Source organism: Aedes albopictus, chromosome 2 (genome assembly GCF_035046485.1).
Source record: "Aedes albopictus strain Foshan chromosome 2, AalbF5, whole genome shotgun sequence".
Taxonomy (NCBI): Eukaryota; Metazoa; Arthropoda; class Insecta; order Diptera; family Culicidae; genus Aedes; species Aedes albopictus.
Genome location: NC_085137.1, coordinates 363,671,803 through 363,697,976, shown reverse-complemented (window position 1 = coordinate 363,697,976; position 26,174 = coordinate 363,671,803). Strand labels below are relative to the sequence as shown.

At 37.8% G+C, this 26,174-nt stretch overlaps 1 protein-coding gene across 10 annotated transcripts in view; it reads left to right on the top strand.

Moving 5' to 3' along the window:
• Positions 1–26,174, top strand: part of LOC109622630 (potassium voltage-gated channel subfamily KQT member 1) — a 601,129-nt gene that overhangs the window by 352,422 nt on the left and 222,533 nt on the right. The window contains exon 10 of one of the 10 annotated variants that reach the window (XM_062852913.1): positions 7,087–7,134. The exons of the other annotated variants lie outside the window; for them this stretch is intronic. Within the exon in view, the coding sequence (XP_062708897.1) occupies positions 7,087–7,134 (48 nt within the window). The remainder of the gene's footprint in view (positions 1–7,086; positions 7,135–26,174) is intronic. 10 annotated transcript variants of the gene reach the window in all.

The window sequence follows — 26,174 nt, the reverse complement described above, 5'->3', positions numbered from 1 at the left end:
GGCAATTTGGTCTACAATAACCCTATATGACGAAGAGAACAAACCTGCCGATAATACCTTTTGTCACCCTATAAGGAAATTTGTTCGACAATTCCTTTCGAACTCCTTTGTCAATTGCTTTGGGTATTTCACTGGTAGTACTTTGGATTTTACTTCGTTTTTTTTTTAATTCCTTCGGTAATTTTGTTTAGGAATTCCTTTAGGAACCTCTTTGAGAATTTTTCCGAAAATTTTATTATGTAATAGGGAAGTGGAATCATTTCGGCAGGGGTCCTATTTTGGGCACTTTTCTGCTATTTTTTTTTTTTTTTTTTTATTCAGATGGTTTATTTATTTAGGCTCATTCGCACTTTTCTGCTATAACTCAACCAATTCTAAACCAATTGACACAAGAATTAGAACGCGATGAGATGCATATAGTATCTAGCCTTGGACAAAATTTCAAGTCAATTGGTCTGAAATCGACTGAGTTATAGCGGAAAGTGCCCAAAATATCGGCCGCTGCCCAAGTGGTTCGCTACCCTACCTTTTCTGATATTCTTGTGTTTTATATAAAACAAATCCATTGAAAACTGCAACATCTGTTTGTTAAGGCATTCCTTTGTCAATTTGCTTTTCAAATCAGTAGGAAATTTTATTTGAGAAATCCTTGGGCAATTCCTTTGTGAAGTTCTTCAGTAAGCCTTTTAAAATTTGTTCAGCTTTTCCTCTGGGAACTCCTTGGCAATTTCATTGGAAAAATCTATTGATTTTTTTTCCGAAATATGTTTAGGAAACTTATTTAACAATTTCTTTAGAAATTATTGTGATCATTCATTTGGAAATTTCTTCAAGAATCTTTACCGAATTTCTTCCACTACTCCACCTGCATATTTTTGGGAGTTCCTTCGATATTTTTTCAGAAAATTTATCAGACTGTTCCCAGTCAACACGAAATCACACATGATGAAGAATAGGATGCTAAAGTGGATACCATATGCGTACATGCTTCCATTTGACCGCGTGTAAAGTGTACGTATATCGCCTCCACTTTGGCATCCTATTCAACAGCATATGCGTTCGTGTGATTCTTTTGGAAATCCAAAAAACCACAATTGTAATTTATGAAAGAATTTTTCAAAAGTTACAGGAGAAAACAATAAAGCAACTTCAAAAGAAATCACAACTTCCAAAGTAAAAATATGAGGAATTTAAAAATGGAATTTATGAAGTAATTTTCAAAAAAAAAATCTCAAAAAGGAAGGAATTCCTGGAAAATTTTCTTAAATAATACTTTTGGAAGGAACTTTCGATGGAATTTTAGAAGGAATTCCCAGAATAATTGCAAGAGGAATTTCCAAAACAACCACTGAACAATGTTGTAAAAAGCTATTTCCGAAGGAATTGCCAAAACAATTCTGAAAGAATTGCCGAAAAGTTTTACGAAAGAAAATATCCAAAGATTCTTATACAGAGTGCCTTCTACTACTGCTACTACTGCAAAAACCTGGATAACCGAGAATTCTCAGCGAATTTCATTTAATAGGAAAAAAACTGGAATGCTCAGGGAGTATCTTGAATCCTCAGGAAAATTTTACACCGATAGAGAATAAACGACAGGAGCAAATGAATAAAAGTACCTGGCATTTTTTTTAATTGTCAATCTACTCAGAAGTAAATTCCACAGTGTATACATTTTTTATATTATTTTTTGAGTATGTAGTGTTCACTTCTTTTTACATATGCTTGTTGTTAAAATTGCCAAAACAAACAATTTCCTGTAACGCTGAAGGTGCTAATTGGAAGCTTATGGTTCCTTGAAAACGTGGAAAATTCTTTCGGATTATTACTTGAAAAGCAAAAGTCATGAAAGAACTAGAAGAACAAGAGAAATGCTCTAACATCCAGCGGATATTTCCAGCATGCTGACGATTCCGGAAAGATATTCCAAACACAAAAATGCAAATGTAGACGCGGATGAATCTGCAATCCATCTAGAAATTCCTTTTGAACAGTCCTTTCCGAGATTATTTCTTGTGAATCTTTTAGGATCACTGAATTGCTACCGATTTCTCCAGGAGTTTTCCACGGCGATCTTACAGAACTTCTTTCCACAAATTCTTCCACATATACTCGTGAGATTTTCTCGACAGTATTCCGAGATTGGGACATGTATGAAAACAATTTTTGTGGGTGTTTCTGGAGACTCATTTTGGAACTCGGAAATCTATTGAGAAGTTTCTAATCGATATGATTTCAGAGTCCTTTTAGTATATATTTAAGATTTATTTTTACAAAAGTTGTAGAAAAACGAGAGTTTTTGTTTCTGACCTGATAAGAAAATGTTGTTTTCATAGGCAGATTGTTTCAGAACAAAATTATGGTGGTATTGGTTAGAATTCTTTATTTTTGGTAAAATTCCCCGTTCTTAAAAAAATAATGAATCCTTTTGTAGTTCGTCAAACTGTCTTTGCGGATATTTTAGAAAAGTTTCCAAGAAACTTTTGGAAAACACAAGAATTTAACGAGACATTCGTTAAACCCCCTTTCCATTTTTTCGGAGTTAACCAGTACCAAAACCCTCAACCGCCCCAATTAGATGAACAAATTTTCAGTATAACACGCTTTCAAAAGAAAAAATTTTCGGCTGCGCCGCTACTTTTATGTTACGACTTAAATTGAATGAACATGGCATCATTGTTTATGAAATGTGGAAGTCAAATAAAAAAAAGTATAATTAATCGTCGCAAATCCCTCCCTCAGTAAATTTTTGGCTACGCTACTGCACTCAAATAACTCGGTTTCGTTTATTTAATCCATATTTTTTCGAAAAATGTTCATTGGACCTCAGATGTCTTGACAATTCCTCAAGGGGGTCGCCACCTCAAAAAGGTTGGGAACCCCTGAGAGTTTCACTCGGGATTCTTATTGAAGATTTTCCTCGGTTTCTTCTGGTGTTCCGTTTGGGACTTCCCCAGGGGATATTCTCGGGATATTCCAGAGTTATAGGAAGTTATTTTTTATATTTCTAGTAGATCTTCTTCAATGAGTTTTTCAAGAATTTCGACTGCTGGGATATTTCCTAAAGATTATCGCAGGATTTCTTTTGAAACCTCAACGGAAGTTCTCTCAAAAAAAAAATGTTGAGGGAAATTTGGGAGAACTGCAGAAAGCCAGAAAAAGAAAACGCTGACAAACTTCCAGGAAAAAAAAATCTACGATAAATTCAAATAAGAACTCGCGGAAAGAAATCTTTGAAAACTGCGAAGAATTTAAAATAGGAATTGCTTTAAAAATCCATGAAGGAATCCGCGAAAAAAATCAAGAAAGAATCATGTCAAGAACTTCAAGAGACATCCGCAAACGAATTTCGGAATGGGTAGACTGGATAGACTGGCAACCAAATTTCTAAACAACTCTCTGAAGGAATTCCTTCTATAGTATTTATCGGAATAGCCGAGATAATCCGTGTTTATTCTAATATTTACCGTAGGTTTTTAAATGAAATCTCAATATTACTAAATCGCCACCACAGTTACCAGACATCCAAATCCAGTTTTAAAACTGTGTAAGAAATTAAAAAAACTTTAATATTTTTTTTATTTTCAAAAAAGTGTTGTGAAGGAAGATTTTGGAAGAACTCAGCGATAATTGTATAAAACCAGGACCAATTTTTTAAATTATAATTTTTTGAAAATGCCACAACAAAACCATGGAAAACTAAGGGATTTTTGTTTTGTCTTATCAGTAGACACCCTGTCATAGTTTTTTGCTGGGGAAATTTTTGAAAGGTGAAAGGAATTAAGAAAAACAGTGCTGAAGGAATTACCGAATAAGTTCCCAAAGTAATAACCGAAGACGTTGAACAAAAACAATTACCTGAATTGTTTAAGGAAATGTTGATGAAACTCCTTAAGAAAATTTTGTAGCATGTTTCAAACGAATTGCTTCAGCTGCAGGAATGCCAAAAATCATTACTAAAGAACTCATGAAAAATTGTCAAAAGAATTTTTATAGAACTTACATAATTAATTCACAAAAAAGTACGCAAGTGTTGAAGCAATTACGTAAGAAATTTCCGAAAAAATGCTTAAAAGTGTTCCAATGAGATTGTCAAACAAATTTTTAAATTCGAAGAGTCAAATTTTATGTAATGTGTACTGTTTTTTTTTTAATTTTTGGGATGAAATTTAGGATTTGGATATGAACGTTCATCAGTGAATCATCACACATATTATGTTCCGTGAAATTGTCGAAAAATGCAGATTCCTTCACACAATAAAACTGTGGAGTTATTTTGATTATTCGAGTTTGCATCGGATATTTTTTTTGTAGTTTTATGGATGAACTTTTTCACCATTGTGAAAGGTCTAATCGAAAAAAATATCATTTTCTTTATTACATGTTATTTTGTGAAAATCTATATAGCTCCCCACAGCAGCCATGATAAATGACTCTCATTAACATGTACAAAACAAAGCGGCTTCCGGGGTATATTAAACTCGAACCAGAAAGTATACCAATATAAGGATTGTTCTACCAAATATAAAAAAACTGTATATTTGGTAGAGTAATTTGTGAACATTTAATAATTTTCAAGCTAAATACTTCTCTCAATTACTTTGAAACATTATTCTGGTGTAGTTTTAAGTGTTCAGATACCTCACAATTGTTCTCTAAAAGTTTCTGTCCAACCAATGAAAAATACATTTGCTGTAGATTTTCGACTGAAAATGGTATAATTAGGAAGGTCTGACTTTCTCAGTCTATGGGATCCAAACGATCGGCATTGTCCGACGTTTCGGCCTAATTTAATTCGTAAAGCTTTCTAAATAAGGCCGAAACGTCTGGCAATGCCATTTGAATCGTTACGATATCCTCCAGTGGTGCTCATCCTGCGGCCCGCGGCCGCATGCGGCCCTCCAAGCTTTAAGATGCGGCCCGCGGAGTACTTTATTACGAATCGAAATTTTTGAACGATTATTTGAAATAACTCGTTAAATTTATTAAGACAAAAATTGCTGATCAATTTCCACAGTGTTGAACACAAATTAAATGATAAATAAACAAAAAGAACAATCCGTTCTGGGAAGATTCGAAATCGCAACTCCGAAATATTTCGGTATTTCAGTCACGAAGCCAGCTTATAGTTATTTCTAAGTGGTACGAATCAAATGAAAGTTTGTTAAAAATATAATCTTGAATCATTTACAAATTAGTTGCAGTTTTTAAGCGCAGTCAACGTAACGCTGAGCAAATATTTCACATTTCGCCTTTCTGAAGAACATAAAAACAGAAAGCACGAAGTTTTTGACTAAAATTCTCAAGAAACCTCAACTTGGTTGCCAATATTGTTTAATTTTCACTGTTTGTTTAAATTTCTATTATAAGACTCAAACATTTTTCGGAACAAAACATACGAATTCAATCTCAATTGTAAAAGCGAAACACCGTCTCCTGTGCACTTTTGGAGAAACTTTTGGATACATTTTGGTGAAACTCCAGGAAACATTATTGGAGAAAAATTTTAAGCAACTCTAAGCAAAATATGTGGAGAAACTCAAATCATCCTGGAGAAAATAAACCTAAGGAAACTCAATGAGAAAGTTGTAGCGATACTGCATGGAAATTATATGAGAATCTCCTAGGAAAAGAGAATTTTCAGGAGTAACTACAAACAAGATTCCAGGACCAACTGTATCAAGACACAAAAGATGCCTAGAACGCCTGAGGAAAATTTGAACAATAAATTTAAAGCAACTTATGCAGCAACTTTAGAAGATAATGTTGAAGAAATTTCCGGAAACAATTTTTAAAAATCTAATTTTTGAAGAAATTTAATGATGAAGTATTTCATCAACTTTAGAAGAGACTTATGGAAAGAATTTACTAAAATCTTCAAGGAACTCCTGGAAAATTTTCGAAAAAATCCGGAAGCTATTCTAGGAGAAATTCTTGGAAACGATTAATGAGGAATTCCTGAACCTTTTGGAGCAACTCCACAAGAAATTTCAGGAGAAAATCCTGCAAACCTTGTGGGAGCGATTCAAAAGAAAAACAAGCTGCTCGACAAGTTCTTGAAGTGGCTTCAAGGCAATTTTAGGGGCAACTTCTAAATTGTTTGTTTGAATTTTAATTTGAAGCTCAAACGTTTTTCTCAACCAAACTTGTGAATCTAAATTGAACAGTTTTGATTTTTAATAAATATGCTTTAAAATTGTTCTTTTTGTACATCGATGTTTTATGCGGCCCGCAGGTCGATCCCGAATTGCAAATTTGGCCCGCGGTATCCTCCAGCCTGAGCACCACTGTCCTAGACAGAGAAAACCAGACCCTGCTTAACATACAAATTCCCTATATTACACGTACCCTCCCCCACTAGACCCCTTCGCAGTTAGTATAAGTACGGGATCGTGAATTGAACTGAGGTTTTGCATCAAATCGTGTCGGTGTCTTCTGTACACTTATTCAGCATCTTGTAGTAAATAAGAGCACAGGAGACTCCGACACGATTCGATGCAAACCCGCACTTTTATTCACGACCCCGCACTTCAACTAACTGCGAAAGGGGTCCAGTAGAGTTGGAAATGCGCAATATCTCACTCAATATTCTGAACGAGATATTTGATCGTATATTCGCTTACTCAGGCACAACTGACTAAAATTTATGCTACTTAAGATTAGTGATGTTTGAATCTTTCAAACCGCGAGGCAAACTTTTAGAAATAAAGGAATAACACGTCCGTGTCCCCCGAAGCGATCTCTGCCTGAATATATGTATCCTGTCGTCTACAATCCCAGTTTTGAACTATAATATAATGCATAACAAGTTTTAGGCACCATTTCCCACCATAAACTAATAATTATTGTTATTATCTCCTCTTTTTATGTTTTCACCACCACCAATCAACAAACCCCACTCGACCCGTATAAAACCAACGACTCCAAACACGAACCCAACCGTGAATTGTACACCTCTTGCGTTTGCCTAAATGTGCGTGGCATCACCAACCGCGTTCCTGCGTGACTGCCACATCGCATCGGTGTTATTTGATGTGCTTTCGTACGCTTCCCTTCGACACCGACATCGCTCCCACCACCCCCCAGATCCAAACTGGAAGCAGCGGAAAAACTGGCAGCAGCTTCCGCCGCCGCGTAAGTGTCCACACTCAGCTCAGACCGAAGATTTCTGCTAGAGAAATCGAAGCTCATGCTTTGAAAATATGCCTTCAAGTTTTTGTTCTACTAGTGCGGAAGAAAAATTAACAAACAAGTTTTTACTAGTTTGCTGTTGACTGAAAAGTTCCAAGTTTAGTATAGATTTTCTAGTTTTGCGATAGTTTTGTTTTGTTCCTAGTTGACTTGCTCCCAATAATGGTGTGGGGACCCGGTGTTAGTCGAAAGAAAGAAAAGTTTCGTTTGGCTGTGTTTTGCTCTCTGTCTTTGGAAAATTTGCCTCCATGGATCGGAAAAGTTTCACCGGAGTTACACCCGGAGGTTTTTTTCCCATCCCAGTTTCCTAACACTTATTCTTACATAGTTAGTCCTTCTCGTAGTCGCCTTCATCCGATACGGCATCGGTTTCGTTGCATTTCATGTAAAGTTTTGTCTTCTGGCTAAAAGAAAACCAACAACAGCTGCGGCGTCGCTTCGATTTATAGAATTACTCAGTGTCTGTCTCTTGGAGTTTTCTTAACCATTTTTTGTTTTTTGCTTTGACCTCTGCTAACATGAATAAAAATGCGTAGAATATTTGTAAACTATCGCTTTATCTCTGTCTTACTATTGTAATTTCTTTAGAACTTAGTGATTTATTGTTTCCATAGCTATGAACGGTTGTACGCCGTTAAAGTGGTAAACGGTGACACTGTAAATCGTATAGAAGCTTATAGAAGAAAAAGTCATATCAGCACATTGAATACATTCAACCATGTATAGATGTGTTCATTTGTTATGTGTCTCCATTTTTTGTTATCAATAAGGACCAACATATCACAATATATCGGAAACAACTGGTACACTGAAACCTCCATTTAAGCAGTCGAATAAGTTTAGGTCAATTGTATGTAGCTACCTTAATTAAGGTAACATAACTAATATGGAATTTAATTGTTTTCAGCATGCAGGAGAACTTGAAATAAAGTTTTAGGAGGATATTCTGGGAGGGGAAGTAAGGGTTAGCTAAACTCCTGGAAATTTCTCTTAAACTTCCGAGATCCTACTAAAACGCCAAGAAATCCCTCTGAAAATTTTCTGGAATCCACGCAGCAGATCTCTGTTTACTACTCTTAAACTCTCCTTAACCTCCCTGAAACCCCCTTACACCCCATGAAGCCCCTTTCGCATCCCCTGACACACACAGAAACCCCTATGTAACAACTTTAAAACTCCCTGAAACCTCCTGAAACTCCCTTGAAACACCCTGAAACCTTTTGAAGAGCCTCGAACCCCTCAACATTCTTGAAACCCCCTGGAACCCTACTAAAGCTCCCTGAAACTTCACGGAACCCACTGAAACCAATTGCAACCCTCCTGAAACCCCTCCCCCTTCTAAACGCCCTTTCTCTGCACGCTTAAAAATCCGTTCCGAATTTTGTGAACAAAAAGTCATGGCAACCAGAACAGTCAGCCTACTTGTTTTCGTGATAAAGTTCTTATTTTCGTGAATTGTTGCAACTCATTTCTGTGAACTTGTTCTTGAATATAGGGATATCTGTTCCTGTCATCAGCAAACTCGTTACGATTCAGAATGCAAGAACAGAGTTCCTGGTTTCGTGATAATAAAATTCCATACGCGTGATTTTTTGCCCGATAACGGGAACACATTTCACGACTATATGTAGCTGTCACTTTCTGTAACGCTTCGATAAAGAAAAATAAAAAAATGGACCATCACGCAGCTAGAAGTGGTAAGTGTATTTTGCAACTGCAATATACAATTATTTCGAAGGATTTTTACGAAAATTACTTGCAATTATTTATTGTAGATTTGAATTCCTTCGTCCAGCGAAAAAATCAAGCTCCATTGCACGTCATTGGCTTACTCTGGCATCTCATAAGATCGCTGAAGCGACAATTGCGATTGTCCTCTGAACAACAACCTCACAACAATCAATGCTTCAAATTAGACTTCCCGTGCGTGAGAATTTCCCAGTAATCAGCGTCCTTATTTTGTTCGAGAAAAGCAGCCTTCGCACCCAAATTTCGGGAGCGGATGAAGAAAATTTGCTTTATGCCCGGCAGTTTCGCAATTTTCAACGAGATGAAGCTGGACCGCAACGTACCAGGCGATCGAGGGATAAACATCGTTTGTGAACGGATTCCACCTCTGCCAGACTCATTCGTGGTAAATGGTAAATTAAATATGTTCGTAATAGAGAACCATAAAATTCATTGCAAAAATAGAGATAAAGGTGAGCTTCTAATAAAATTATTTGAAATCGAGTAATTCTTAGCACTTTTCATGGAGGGTGACCTCGGGAACGAATTCCCAATCTCATGTTTTTTTGTTCAGGCAGCGCATAGCGCTCTTTTGCAGATCATGAACTAAGTTCTCGATGCCGTGATTGAAATCACGGCTATTAGAACACAGTTCTTGATCTCGGGATTTTTGTTCTGCTAGGCCTGTCGATCTGTTACAGACCATGAACTATGTTCCCGGAGCCATGCATTTGAATCACGGCTTCTGGAACACAGATCACGTTCACATGATTTATGTTCTGCCTTTGTCATTTGTCAGGCGTTACCCATACGTTACGTGCATGACGTGGAACAAATTTCACGATATCGTGATTTTAAATCACGGTGTATATTTGTAAATGAAGTTCTCGCTTGATCTAGAATTCGTGACTAGATGTGGACAGTTTTCGGAACGGATTTATTTGCGTGTGAACGCCCCTGAAGCGCTTTGAAAGTCGTCTTTTAACTTTTCTCAAACCCTCTAAAATCCCCTATATGAAACACTAGATGAATCTCTTGGCGGATCGACTGAGAAGTTTACTGTAGGAATTAAACGGCTACGCAGTCTTCAAAACGGAAAACGAAGTTTATTGTTTGCCCGACGTTTCGACACTGGGGTTTTGTGTCATCTTCAGGGGTAACTAATTGTTCGTTTTTGGTCTTATGTTTCGTCTAACTGTAACTGTCTGGTTGTTTTGTTGTTGGTACATGACAATTTTCGTTTGTCTAGTTTTGCAACGGACTGTACGCTGTTGATGCAAATCTACTTCTGAAGACTGCGTAGCCGTTTAATTCCTACTGAAAAACTAGAATAATCGCTAAAATTCATTACTCTGAAGCACCATAAACCACCCACATCTAAAAAGCTCCATCCACTTAAACACTTTGGAACGCCTTGAAATACATCTGAATCACTTTGAAACCCCCAGAAGCTCTCTTATAAGTATAAAAATTTCCCCTCCTTTTAGCCCCTGAAACTTCCTGAAACCCGCCAAACATCACCTGAGTTGCTCTGAAACACCTTGAAATTCCAATGTAACCCCTCTAAACGCTGAAAGCTCTCCAAAAATCCAACGAATCTACATAAAACCCCTGGAAGGAAAGCATCTCAAAACCAGTGAAAGCTATAAAAGCCCGTATGAAACATATTGGAAAGTCTATGAAATCCCCCTGAAACCTTTTTGAACTCCCTTAAATTCTCCTGAAACTATGTAGGTAGTCCATTTACTCAGATGGAAAATCCATTTGTGCGCCCCAACCTTAATGGAGATTTTACTTTATATGGAGTACTCTATAATTATGTTTCTCGAAAATTCCTGGTGAAATGATTCCTTTGGTGAAATGATTCCTTTGAATTAGTGAAATACTTTGGAGTTCTAAATTGAAATTCACACTCTAATACCCAAATTTTTGATTTCGACATTTAGCATTTTTCGTCATCTAAAATCGATTTAAACATGTTTTGGAAGATGATTCTTTTTAATTCTCGATTTCGTGAATTTCAGTTTTCGATTTTTCTAATTTTTATTTTTGAGCATTCCCACACTTTTATGTTTTTTCTGGAAGCCTATTTGATGTACGGATTTTTTGAGATGAAAACATTTTGAGATTTTATGATTATTGTTGAACTATTTTTATTTTTATTGTTTTTCAAAGAAAAAAAATATTTTCCGTGTAATTTAACCTTCCAGGACGCGCGCCATCAAGCAACCGAAACTGCACCGCGCTCGCGCTGTATACGAAAAGCGGGGTTTTTTGGTGGTGTTGTACTTTTTACAACAGCGCGCGCGCTGAAGGGTTAAAGGAAAATAATTTAAGAGTGTATTCGATTCCCTTAAACTATTAAGTTGGTTAAGGAAAATTTTTAAATATGTTAATTGCAGCGATTCAACACAAAATAAACAATGACTTCTAAAAGGTAACTAAAACATCAACTTTCCAATGATTTAAAAAAATGCAAATACATTTAAAATATACCAAAAACCATTTTGATATAAACAAAACAGTCCTAAATATCAGCCAAAAATATAAAAAAATGATTTTCCTGGAAACAAAAATTACAAAAATGCTCAACCTGTACCCCGTCTAAAGGAGGAGTTTGGTATTAAAGGGTTAAAAAACCAAACAAACTTTCCAGTCTATCTATTTTTTTTTGTATCTGTATTAACGAGATTTTTAGCCCTAGGCTAGTTCATCTCGGGACCTACGATTTACTTCCCTTCCGAAGGAAGAACTCACATTTTGCGAGTTTGTCGGGAGTGGGATTCGATCCCAGGTCCTCAGCGTGGTAGTCAAGTGTTCTAACCATCACACCAGGTCCGCTCCACTTCTAAAAGTTAAACAAGAAAGGGAATCGCATAAATTTCTGCCTCCACGAATCTTGCTAGAGCTTCATTAAGGATCTATTTCGAAGGTTTAAGCTGGATTTCATCAACTGATTCTAATAATTCTCTAGATTTCTCTGTGTTTTTTAGGCATTGTTTACCAACAATTTTTTCAAGGACATTGAATTTTTTTTTCTACGACGGCAATGGTAAAGACGTAAAAAACCACGCAAAAAAATCGTTATTTCAAAAAAAAAGGTTGTAAAAACCGCGTTATTAAAAAAAACGTAAAAAGTTAAGTCACGGTAAATGTGGTCCTGGCTATTGCACGCGTGTTTTTGAAAAAAAGGTGTTTTTTATGACATTTTTTGAAATAACGCAGTTTTACACCGTGTGAAAAAAGTGTAAGAACCGCGTCAGAAAACTTCAGCATATACATCTCAATCTTTTTGCATTGAATTCAGCAGAAGCTCCTGTAAATGCACTTCATCGGAAATTTACTTTTTAAAAATTTGTAAAATTGGAATTTGTGTGTCCACCTGGATTCAAATCATATAAAATTAGATGTCTACCTATGCCTTGATTTCGCCGGTTTCATGAAATTTTCAGAGGCTTTTTAGAGGGTTTCTGACGGTTTCAGGGACGGAGTGTGTTTTTGGAGGCAAAGTGAAAGTGCCGCTATTTTCATTTGGATCGGCCGCGTCGTCGTCGACAATTTGAATGTGCACATCGTCGTACCCGTGTGCTGTTGTAGTGGTTCAGTGTGATTTCGAGGCCAGCTAGTGGAAGATGCTGCAGCACATACGCACTGGACACTTCGAAGGATGTTCATTGGTGAGCTCGTTCCATTTAATCATAATAATTAATGCTAAAGGATGTATAAAATTCTGCTCTGGTTTTTGTGTATTTATCTAACAAATATTGAAAAGTTCGTCACGTCATGTGTCGGCGCTAGTTCCAAATGCACATTTAGTTGATAATTTTTTACATGTACACAAAAATTTGAATGGTTCGTCATCTTCGGTGTCGACATTTGTAATATTTTAGTCCAAATGAATAAATGTTTTGACTCAAATAAAGGTTGCATGAGGGTCGGTAAAAGATAGGCGGCGAACCATGCGGTAAGATCTTTCTGATTTATTTATCACGTGTTATTTTGTTAATACTTGTGAATTGATCGCGTTCAGCATTGTCTCGCGCGGAAACGCAAACTACAGATGCGTCGGTGTTTAGCATTGTGTTCTCCTTAGTAGCGAATGAATAACTTATGTAGGGTGAGTTTTGAGGCACAATAGATCGCGTTCGTCAAAACATTTCATTCGTTTACCACGACGAAATCCTCAACACATCTCCATTTCCCCTGTCCAAACTCCTAGTGATTTCTCGTAGTAACGCAGAGGATTCCTCGGTTATTGGCCTAAGCGAGAATCACGTCATCACTTCCTTCCCTATCCTCAATTGACCTGCATTCGGACGCGGCCGGCGCTGGTATTGCTTATTGAAAAGTATTGGGATTCCATCATTTACACAATGAAGAGAAAGCTAATCATAAGCATCATCTGTTGGTTCTTTGTGTAAATGTAGTTGTCCTTGCAATAACAGAGGAGCAACCGCGGGCGGTCAATCATGCTCATGCTCATGCTCGGTTTCTGACGGTTTCAGGGACGTTTCAGGATGGTGCGTTTCTTGGCGTTTCAAGGGGTTCTAAATGGTTCTATGAACTTTCAGGGGGATTCCGTTGGTTTTCACCCTGAAAAAACACCATGAGACTTAGGTCCCCTAAAACACCCATGGGCGTTTCACTTCCTTCTCGAGAGCCGAATAGCGCTGACGAGCTACGGCTTTGGCTCCTCATGTTTTCGCTCACTCTATCGCGGCTTTGACGATCCTTCGCTCCTCTATCTTCCTCCAGTATCATCTGTGATCCACTGCTTTCTCCAGGTATTCTCGCCGGCTGTTATGAAGGCGTTCTTGATAACGCTCCATTAATCTTCTATGCTTCAACCTTACAAAATATCCGCAGCACGGTTCTCCAGCTCCTCGACGAAGGATCTTTTCACCGCAAAGTCTTCCTGTCGGCGTATGTTGAACCGGCGCCCGATTTTCTCCTCCTGTCGATGGAATCGCAATGCGCAGTCGGATCTCGCCGATTAGGAGATAATGGTCGGACGCAATGTCGGCGATACGTTTGTTCCGCACATCAAGAAGGCTCCGTCTCCATTTTCGGCTGAAGTAGATGTGCTTGATTTGATTTTCCCTGACGCCATCACGGGAAACCCATGTCATTTTGTGCATTGGTCGATGAGGAAAGAGCGATCCCCCAATCACCATGCCATTGTCATTGAGATCATGGTGTTCCATGTCGGAACCAACTTTCGCGTTGAAGTCGCCCATGAGGATCTTGATATCACCTTTCGGAATCTTGTCCACGACAACATTCAGTTATCTGTAAAAGTTCTCTTTGTCTTGCAATTCAGCAGCATTGGTTGGCGCGTAACATTCTGATTGGCTTGTTTTGTTAATTTCATAATTCAGTAAGAATGACCTCTTTACGAAACGCTCTTCAATCGATAATGAAACTAAAACTGTCTGATAAGACATGATAAGACACTCTAAAAAACCTCCAAGAATGTAGATCAGCTTACACAAATTGATCTAAATCGTAGTTCTGCCCTTGGCTTTGTCCAATTACGTCTTGATCTCATAAGTCACACTTTAAAGGTTATTATCGTCACTCCACTAGCAACAGCAGCAACGTGCTCCAATAGTAGCGCAGACTCGTTCTCCGCCACGGATGAATAAGCTCATCTGCTCACGATCTGACTGCAGCCAGCGTAAAGGCGGCATCACCCTCTGCCATCAGAATGCAACTGCAAGCAATCACATTTGCATAAAGTATGCAATTGAATTAACCAACTTGAAGCTCGACAAAAACTCATCACCCAGGAGGCATCATTCTGTCTCGCTTGCTTCTGGCATGCTTCATTGCAGGTCACACTACACTCTGTACTGATAGATGATGGCAAAGCATCCCTCTTGTCGAGCAGACAAAGAAACTTCGGTAGTGACGTTCCCGGGGTATATCTCTTCTCGAGTGGGGGATGGGATTTGAATGATATCAAATTTTGGAATAACTTGGATAGGTATTAAAACAAATCAAAATGACGAACAGTGCTCACAAGATAATCTTATTTCTGATTGTAAGTAAGGTTAGCAGAAGAAAAAGAATCCTCTTAATGAAAAATACCATATTTTTCTCACTGGCAGTAGATTATTTTTATCACCCCGCCTATCGTTGGCATAAAACAATGTAAGAGGATTTGTACTAAACAACCAGTACCAAGAACAAAACATCGCTATACTAAGGATGGATTCAAGATTTTTATCAAAAAAGGTGTAGCAATCCTAGAGTAAATGGGTTACGTACAAAAGGCTGAATCACATAAGGCTGAATGATCAAAAGGCTGAAACACATAAGGCTGAATGATCAAAAGGCTGAAAGCATCAAAAGGCTGAAAGATATCAAAAGGCTGAAAGATATCAACATGTTGAAAAGTTTTGAAAGTTGTAGAGAATCGAATGAAATGACATTTTGGACATTTATGGCTAATCTATTGGTCTTTGATAAACATTTTACTCGACTTGAAAATGATCATAGGAAACAAAAGAATCTTTGCTCAAAAGTACATTTGGTCAAACGGTCATTTGGTCAAAACCCATTTTACGGAAGAGGAAGTATATGACATTCAATCGATTTGACTATTCATCGAATGGACATCTGGTCACGTGAGCTAACTCTAACTGATGAAAAGACATTCAAGTGGAACATAATCTTATGGATTTCGGTATCATAATGTCTAAGTTATTGTACTTTCTTCAGTATCATATCGGTCAAAGTCCCGTTAATACTAAACTATTTTCGCTCAAATTGACAAAGGATTTCGCCAACAATTTATTTCCACTCGTTTAAAGCATTATGTGTGTCAACTCGAAAACTAAGTTGAATGAGTCTTAGATGTAAACAATTGTTCGGGTAATTCGGGTAATAAGCGGTAGTTGATGCAAAAACTATTGTACCTAACTGTTGCTCAAAAATGTTTGAACTTTGTTCAGTTCTAAATTTATAACGCTTGCGGGCTCTAAATTGAACACTAGCGAAATCCGCGAAACTAAAATGGCCATACCTCCACCATGTTTCTTCAGATTTCAAACATTTTGAATGAGCTCAGCTAGGTTCAGAAATTCTTCTGCTATTGGAACCATACCTGAGCGTACCAGTCTGGTCAACATGGGTTTGGGAAAATCCGGATTTCCAATCATATGATTTAATACAATACAGTAACGGAGTTATTGGCATGAATTATCTAAAATCATAAAATAGCCTAAACCAATAGAGTCTGATCATCGGTCCATCAGTTGGCCATTCCTGATTAAGTTTCTCAAGGAACTCCGGGTGACTAAACAAGTTTATTTAGTATCACAAATCCGGATTTCCAATCATATGATTTAATACAATACAGTAACGGAGTTATTGGCATGAATTATCTAAAATCATAAAATAGCCTAAACCAATAGAGTCTGATCATCGGTCCATCAGTTGGCCATTCCTGATTAAGTTTCTCAAGGAACTCCGGGTGACTAAACAAGTTTATTTAGTATCACATATCGACAGAAACTATTTCCCCCGATGTTGTGCGCATAAGAATTCAGAACCGAATTGCAGCACTGCAGTGTGAACGCGTTCAATTTGCATTGAAGTTCATATTCGGCAAACTGCGATTAAATATATGTACATTTGAACAGAACATGCAAATTGAACGCGGCATGAACTGGATAGGACTGAACCCGTAGCATGCTGACTAACATGTTACCCTGGTATCTGTGATACTAAAATGGTCATATATTTGCGCCATTTCAATTTTGGCAATCTTTTGGGCTAATTCAATCTTCTTTTATTGAAGAGTGAACCAGTCCGACCATCGTGTGTTTGAAAAAATCTAAATTCCTGGAGCTGTATTTCAATATCCGAGACCACAATGTCGTACCAAAGGATCTATGATGCATTACCCTGTGACATAACATAATAACGACCAAACATGTAGATGCGGCACAAGGTTCTAGTCCTAGGACAGAAGACACATAGGATTTAATGAAGATAAGCGCATGTGAATTCAGAGTCGAATGGGAACCGAGCGGGCGCTCTTAAGCAGCAAAAGCTCTGACAGGCAAGTTCAATGCTTTGTCGATCAAAAAATTTAAAGTGCTCAGTTCATTTTTGGCTCACGTTCTGTTCGAATACAATACTGCTCGAAAGAATAGCCTATTTTATAAGAAGGAGAAATATCTGGTAAAAAGTAAGCAGCATCAACACCTGAACTTAAATTATGGTTCTTTCAACATTTTAAAAGAAGGAAAACCTTTGATAAAAAAAAGATGCAGCTATAACATTCAAACACAGTAAGGCCAGCCTATGTTCAACAGAAGAGGAAATCTCCGATGAATCGTTTTTAAGTAATATGGGCACGCAGAAGCTCGCTGCATTTTACGCATTGGTAAGAATGCCAACACTGAATATATGCAAATACCTCAAAAGAACAGCCTATTTTTAATAGAAGGAAAAATCACTCACGGGAGAGTTATTAGTATGCAGATATTATCATCAAACCTTTCCGCTTGGTCGTCATACTATACTATTTGCGGCCACAATATTTACTCTTCCATCAGAGATTTTTCCAGCTTTTTTAGAAAGGCTGTTCTTTCGAGGTAAATGCATAGATCATAATTTAACCATTCAACTAGGATGCCTAGTAAACCTCCTTAGCATTAAAATCATTATAACCCATTCGCCTTAGTGGCATTTGAGGCCTGATATCCTTCGGCATAATGACACAGCACCAACGGAAACGACATTTCGGCAAATGCCACTCCGGGGAATAGTATTCCGGAAAATATAATACTTTGTGTAATACCATCTTTTAAATCATTAAACCCTCAGCTCAGATTCTATAGAGTTCATTATTATGCATATTTCAAGTTTTGGAATATGCCATGTTTCAGCCTTTTGTCATTTCAGCCTTTTGAAATTTCAGCCTTTTGTTACATATCCACAGTTTCAGCCTTTTGTATTCAGCCTTATGTGCATTCAGCCTTATGAAATTCAGCCTTATGTTACCATCCCGAGTAAATATCTAAGATTAGATTTCTGAGAAAAATGACAAAAATTTAATACAAAATGAGTGATCCCCATTAAAGCATCTTAGAGCCTATTATTTCCTTGTCATTCGGCATAACATCTAGTATTCAAATTCTGAAACTATCATCATGACTTAAATCACGCTTAGATATCAACTTAAGCTCCGGGCTTTCTGCATAATATTAATCCCTCAAAGCTGCTGCTGTGGCTGCAGTTCTCTAGAACTGGTTATGCAAATAAGCAGTTTAGCTTATGGCGTGGTGTCACAAAAAATACTCACGAAAATGATACGCTAATCGTGGCTCACACCACCCATCTAGCATCTCGGGAAGACCTCTCGACTGCAACACCAAGCAGAAAGGGTGGGAAAGCAAAACTATCAAACATAGTTGATCCCACTTTATGGCACTTCGTTAGCCAGACACTGCGCACCGCACCACCGCCGATCTGTGCACGTATGTTGGCACTTGGTCGGTGCGGAAAAAAAAGTTTGCTGGCGGGCGATGCGAGTTTCGTTGCTTGTAGGACCAGATACCAGACACACGTACCATAAGTGCCAAAGCTCTCTCTATGTGTAATGCAAAATGGAACCACTGAGCAGAGCACCGGGACATTTATTAGGGTCATTAACGGGATAACAGGTAATGCCCGTGACAACGATATGATCATTGGTTGCGCCTGGATGGGCTGAGCACCTTGTGCAAACTTGTAGAGGTGAAAGCAACCACGGGACTCCACAAGTTCTGTAGCAAACGAATTGTATACCGAATAGGGGGGGTAAAATGGAGGCGCTTGGTAGTACAGAGATGTGTGTTCTCTGAAGTGTACTTCGTTTGCGCTAACATTTCCGGCTACAAACCAATACTTTTCCCTAAACTTGTAATCTCGGTGTAGTCGAGAAATAATTGAAATTTCTGGCACCATCCACACTGTTACCACAGATCCCTTACTTACCTTACCTTACCGGTCAGGCTAAGGCCGGGGTGGCCTCTGCTGTACATAGTAGCCGCCTCCATTCCACTCGGTCCATGGCTGTTTGTCTCCAGTTCCGCACTCTGCGTAGGGTCCGCAGATCGTCCTCCACTTGGTCGACCCACCTGAGTGATAATGACTATGTTGGATTTTAAATTAATTCAAAGGGAGGGTTACCTCAAAGATGTATGGTCTATTAGAAACCTTCTTTTGAAAGTATTGCTAATGTGATTAGCCCAAATAGAATTAAGATAAAAAGACGATGTTTTTGAAGGTGTGCTTACGCCCTCAACAATGTTGTATTTTTTTTTTTTTTAGTTTTTATTTTTGTGTATTTTAACTTAGATGCTAATTCTACACTCAACAATGTTAGAGAAGATATTATTACCAAACAAAGATTTGTTCTCTCTAAATTTTGAGTTGTGGATCATTTTTGGGTAAACAACAACATATAGGGTATGAGTGCCATCGGTAATCTCATGCTTCCAAATTCTTCCTATTCATAACAAGCGATTATGGCACCAATTCATTCTGTTCTATTTGTTTTCACGAGTGCTCAGTTCTAACAAAAAAAAAACAAAAATAAGAAACAAAACAAACAGCGCTTAAATTCTTTGTTTATCGTAGGATGAAAATGGGAGCCACATGCTTAACAAGGGAACCAATACCCTAATAAGTTTTTCCTTTGTATTTTTTTAAGGCATAGTTGAGAAGATTCATTTGTTCTACACAGTAAGTCCAAATGTTTTTTTTTGCAAAAACTTATCTTTTAGAATGCACAAACTTATGTTTTACAAGTACTATAACTCAAACTGCAATTATTAACATTACTATTTGCTTGGAATTATTAAAGGAATACCTACAAGGATTTTTCCTGGTAATTCTCCTGAGATTCCTTCAGAGATCCCACTTCCAATTTCTCCACTGTAGATTTTTCCTGTGATTCGTTCGGGGATTTTTCCAAAAACTTTTTCGTGAATTCTTCCACAATTATTTCAAAAGTTTCCGTAAAATTTCTTCCAAAGATACCATCAGATATGCCTCTCAAGAATCCACCAGCAATACCCTGGTGGGATTCCTGCAAACTTTTTTATTGAGACACCTCAAAAGATTTCTCTATGGGTTTTGTCAGAGAATCTTCATTCCTCATCAATTCCCCCGAAGGTATTTGGAACGATTCCTTCAAAAGTTCCTCTTGGGATTTATCTGGGAATCCCTCTTGGGATTCGTCCAGAAATACCTGCAAAGATTCATGCTCTTCTTCTTGGTGGCTCAACGTTCGCATTGGAACTTGGCCTGCTTCTTTTCAACTTAGTGTTCTTAGAGCATTTCCACAGTTATAAATTGAAGGGCATTGTTTGCTTGCCAATGCATGGATTTGTACATTGTATGACAAGTACAATGATACACTATGCCCAGGTAGTCAAGAAAAGCTTCCCGATCGGAACGGGAATCGAACCCGCCGGCGATTCATAGCCTTAACCCTTATGCGCATGCATTCTTCTGGCATTATCACTAAAAATTCTTGCTGGGATTCCTCCTGCATGGAATCCCCAAGAAATTTAGTATTTCTATTGGGAAACCTCTTGAGAACCCTCTTGTTGAAATTTCTTCAGTGCTGCTACTGGAATTGAAGGAGTTCTCTAGGATTTTTTTCTGGGATTATAATGCAGCTCCTGCAGAGAATCCTGCAACAACTCCTGGAGGACTTTCAAGATAAATAATTGGGATATCCGTGCTAAAAATGCTTGAGAAATCTTAGCAAAAATCCCCGAAGAAATGCTACTAGAAATTCATAAAGGATTGCCGGCAGTAATGACTGGTTGTATCACAAGAGAAACTTCTAGAGGAACACTTGAGCCATACTCGAAGAAATCTTATCAGGCATCCCTAGAAGGATTGCTAGAAAAACCTCTAGAAATCATCTGGAAATGCCTCCAGGAACGCCTGATGGGATTCTGTTAGACAATTTTGCTAGGATTTCCTCCTGGATTTCTCTAAAATTTGCTCCGACGATTCCATTAGGGTTATCTTCAAGGATTTCTTTAGGAGTTCCTCTCGGAATATCTCCAGACATTCTTGCTAGGATTCCTTAATTCCAAACATGATTTTTCCAAGCATTTTTGCTGATATTTCTCAAGCATTTCCAGGTGGTATTTTTGGAGTTTTTGCTCTTAGAAGTACTTTAGGAGATCCTAGTAGATTTACATTTTAAATCGCTTGAGGAATCCCAACGAGACTTTTTGTAGGAGTCCCACTAAAAGTTCCTGGAGAAATCCCTGCAGCTTTTCGGGAGCAATTACAACAGAAATTCTCGAATAAATCTGAAGAGGATTTCCAGCAAGAATACGAAGAAAAATGTTGGAAATATCCCAAAAGGGTTTCTGAAAGAATGCCTAGAAAAAAGGTGGGTGAATTTCTGGTAGAATCCATGGAGAAGTAACAGAATAAATTGTGAGATGAATCCCATAAATAATTGCTGGAGAAAATCTTAGATAACTTCCTAGATGAACTGCTTAAGTCAGGGGTTTTCAGACCTTTTGTCGCGCACCTTTTGGGAACAAACAGACGCGCGGTGCACTTGATCAAAAGTATTGAAAGATGAAATTTTAAGATTGTCAAAAATGTATTTTTGAAAAATTTCTAAAGAGGTTAGAGAGGAAAAACATGTAAAATATAGTTGTCTGTTTCTTAAAAATTCCTCGTGAAATATCTAAGAAAAATTCCCAGAAAAAATCACAACATACTTCCTGTATCATTCGTGGTTAATTACTTTGAAGCTCAGATCCTCGAAAACACTAGCCATATTCCTTTAGAGATTCTTAGAATCTATCATACCTTCTAAGATTTTTGATATTGGGGATATCTTTGATGAATTCATTAAAAATTTCCTATCTAATGAGCCTCTTGACATTCTAAGAAAATTCATTAAAGATTCAACTATTTATTTGTCTGCCTGCCGCAGAGTCGATATAATCTCTGATGATGAACCTACAATTTCTCAAGGTTTCCTAAATTTAATATTTCAAATACAGTATTGCCGTGTACAGCATAGTTATCCCATGTTAATAGGGATTCCCACAGAACAGACACTTATGACGCACAAGGCAGAATAGTTATTATAGCATTGCCATCAGTTATGCACGTTATTGGTCGATTTGTCCATTGAATATATTTCATCGAACTTGTAGCACGCTCATAACTGTCGCGGTGCACTTGGCAAGGCTTCGCGGGGCACCAAGTGCACCGCGGTGCACGATCTGAAAACCGCTGAAGTAATCCTTGGGAAATTTTCTGGAGGAACCACATTTGCGAAGGGTTCGCAAATTGCCGCCCTCCACATGATCGACCCACCTAGCGCGCTGCGCATCACGTCTTCTTGTGTCGGTCGGATGACTTTCGAGAACCATTTTAGTCGGGTTACTGTTGGACATCCTGATGACGTGGCTCGTCCAACTGTAGCCTCCCGATTTTCGCGGTGTGGAGGATAATTGTTTCTCTCAATAGCAGATGCAGGTCGTGGTTCACTCGCCAAGTCCCGTCTTTCATCTTCACTCCGCCGTAGATGGTACGCAACACTTTCCGTTCGAAAACTCCAAGGGCGCGTTGATCCTTTGCACGTAGGGTCCATACTTCGTGCACATAGAGGACTACCGGTCTACTCAGCAATTTGAGGATAGTTAACTTCGAATGACGGCGAACTTTGTTTGATCGTAATGACTAATTCGATTCACCTGGCTTCACTCTTTAGTTGGATATACGTTTCCGTCATCGACTCAAATCTACGAGCAATAATATCAATATCATCCGCGAAACCAAGCAGCTGAACAAACTTCGTGAAAATCGTTCCACTCGTGTTTATCTCCGCTCTGCTAATTACACCCTCTAAAGCAATGTTGAATAGCAAGCACGAAAGACCATCACCTTGCCTCTGCGAGATTCGAAGGGGCTCGAGAGTGTCCCTGATACTCAAACTACGCACATCACTCAATCCATCGTAGCCTTGATCAATCGTGTCAGTTTATCCGGGAATCCGTATTCGTGCATAATCTGCCATAGCTGTTCTCGATCGATTGTATCATACGCCGATTTGAAATCGACGAACAAGTGATGTGTGGGCACGTTGTATTCGCGGCATTACTTCAACACCTGGCGGATGGGGAACATCTGGTGCTACAACGAACGCGTTCACCCATGAATCCAGCCTGATATTTTCCCATGAACTCTCTTGCAATCAGTGATAGACGGCGGCATAAAATTTGAGAGAGTATCTTGTAGGCATCGCTCAGTAGTGCGATCGCGCGATAGTTTCCGCAAGCCAACTTGTCGCCCTTCTTGTAGATGGGACATAGGATATCTTCCATCCATTCCTCCGATAGTACTTCTTGCTCCTAAATCTTGGTAATGATCCAGTGTAGTGCTCTCACCAGCGTTTTTCTACCGTGTTTTAGAAGCTCGCTTGGTAGTTGATCTGCCCCAGCGGCTTTGTTGTTTTTCAACCGGCCAACCTCCTTCTCAATCTCTTGGAGGTTAGAGGTCGGAAGTCTTTTTTCCTATGCACGCACGTTCTCCTAGATCTGTTACCACGCCGCCTTCGGTACATGCAACGTCGCCATAGAGGTGCTCATCGTAATTTAGCCGCCACCTCTCGACCACTTCACGTTGAAAATGATTTGACATCCATGTGCACAACAGAAACATGTGCTCTATGAACAAATTGAAATTTGAATTACGAAATGAAATCCACGTACTCCAGTGAGACTCGAACTCACGACTCTCAATTCGCTACACGGGCACTTCTATTCTTTCAAGCTGTTTCTGTTGTGCACATGGATGTCAAACCATTTTTTTATTATTTAATTTATTCTTAATTTTTTGATGTTAAAATTCCATCAACTTTTGTTCAAAAACTAAATTCTGACTATTTTAATTTATTTTTAAAATAACTTCAAAACAGTAGGCTTGTGGAATTTTGGTGTCTAAGCTGTTTAATTTGTCAAAATGAAAAAACTTGTCAAAGACGTAAAACGAAGTTTCTAGGACGTAAAACTAAAAAGTTATATGGTGGCGCCAACTATGCGGATCAGTTGAGAACTACGAAATTTTAGGCAACGAATGCTTCTGATCATTACAAAAAATTTTGACGAATTAATTTTGCCCTGCTAGATTACGATCCTGGTCCTTAGTGCATTGTTGTCAATATGTTGATAAATGGAAACAAAATCATTTGGAGAATGTTAGACATACTTGATATGGGAAAACGTTTCAAATGGAAATAGACATGAACTTGAATTTATGGCTATAGATGCGTTAATAATTTATAGGTATTTTTAACCGTCCGCCAGAGCTAGAGCTATATGGGTCGTAGGTTGAAAGCAATTGCTCTTAGTAAATATCTACAAGTCTTCCATTTTAAGAAAATTGGCCTAATGCAAGGCTTAATATTTGTTTCAAAATACTTTGAAGTAAATCAATTTTGTCTACAGTTTGATCAGGAATGTTTTAATATTTGAGAGGTTTGACATATCCTGGTTTGAATTACATCCATATTTTTCACAAGCCAAAATTTCTTTTCATAATGTTTAAAAAAATCGCTTTTTATAAAATGTTGCATTTTTTTTTTGAGACTTTTGCTTTCACAGTCGGCCAAATTGGCAATGCAGTTTTTTTTATCATTAATCTTTATCTTTTTAGTCTTTAAACCACTGCTTCCATTATGCAGGAATATTGTTTCATTACCCATACATATTTGTTTTGCTGTTTATCAAATATGCTTGTAAATACAATTGATATTAGTTGGACATAGGTTTATGTAGCACTCGATCTCAACAAGGCTCAGCTAGTTCCGTGAAGTCGGGTACTCTCACCCTTTTCCCCAATATGGATGACCTTAGATTGAATAATACTTCATACCTAGAATATGTTTAAAAGTTTTGAATATTTTTTTGGATACCATATCGGACAATAAAATGCACCGAAGCTGTTTCCCATGCAGACTAGTCAACTTGAGATTGCCAGATCTAAGTTGTTTTTCAACCGATTTTTTTCCTTATATGTCACAGACTACAAACCATTTCCATTTTTGAGAAATATTGAAAAAGTTCCGTGATAACTATTCACACAAAAGTGACAGATAGGTTGAATTTTAATAATAAAAATGCACCAAGACAAACAAATAATATACATAAATAAACAGATAAGTAGGGTTTCATTATCGTGATTTGGAGAAACATCAATCACTCATGTGAACAATGCTTGTTTCTGCTTAGAGAACTATCACTAGTGAAATGTAATAACTAAGAGCTAAATCTTACAATGGTACCGTGGATATTTGGTTTTGACCCTAGTCGTTTGAATCACTTCTCATCGATTTAACGGTTTTTATTTCGACACTTTTTTTTCAAAACATTGAGAAATCAAGCGGCATACAATATTTAAAAAAGTTATGGTAGAACTGCTTATTGTGTAAAAATGCATGCAGTTTATCGATTTTAAATAAATTATGGGCTTCGTGGCCGAGCGGTTAGCGGCGTCAGTCGTTTAGGTGTCTCGTATGCCTCGGAGTGTGAGTTCGATTCCCGCTCCAGTTGGGGAAAACTTATCGTTAAACGGAAAATTTTCCACTGGACCACTGGGTGTTATATGTGTTGTCCGTTGTCGAATGTTTGTACTGTTCAGTCTGTAGAGGCCGCAAGGTCGAAGACGGTGTAATTGTCTTTTAAATAATAAATTACATTTGTTTTTCGTTTCGCCAAATTTACGGTTTTACTAAATTTAATGTAAAATGTTTTTTGACTGAGATGAAATCGCAAAACCACTACACCAAAGAAGTTAGACTACAAAATGCTATAAACCACTAGAATAATGTCGTTGAAAACGTAATAATTGTTATGATAATTAAAAAAAATTAGGTTCGAGTTATACATCCATGTTTTCGTATCAACATTAGCTCCGTTTCATTGTTAGCCATTACGGAAGCACTTTTGCTAATCACTTAACATATCTTCTATGAAAAAGCTGTTGTTACACAAAAAAACGGGAATGCTTTGATTAAAGCTTCATTCGTTTTAAAATATGTCAACCAAAGCCAATCTCATAAATGTTTTTTTGCTGTCATTGAAGTTGACTGTGAGTGAAGCGACAACTTTATCGCAGCCACACATTCAACGAAATGATACCATTCGGCCAATAAATAAAATATTTAAATAAGACAAATAAATATTTTCATTCCACAAACAGCGCATCGT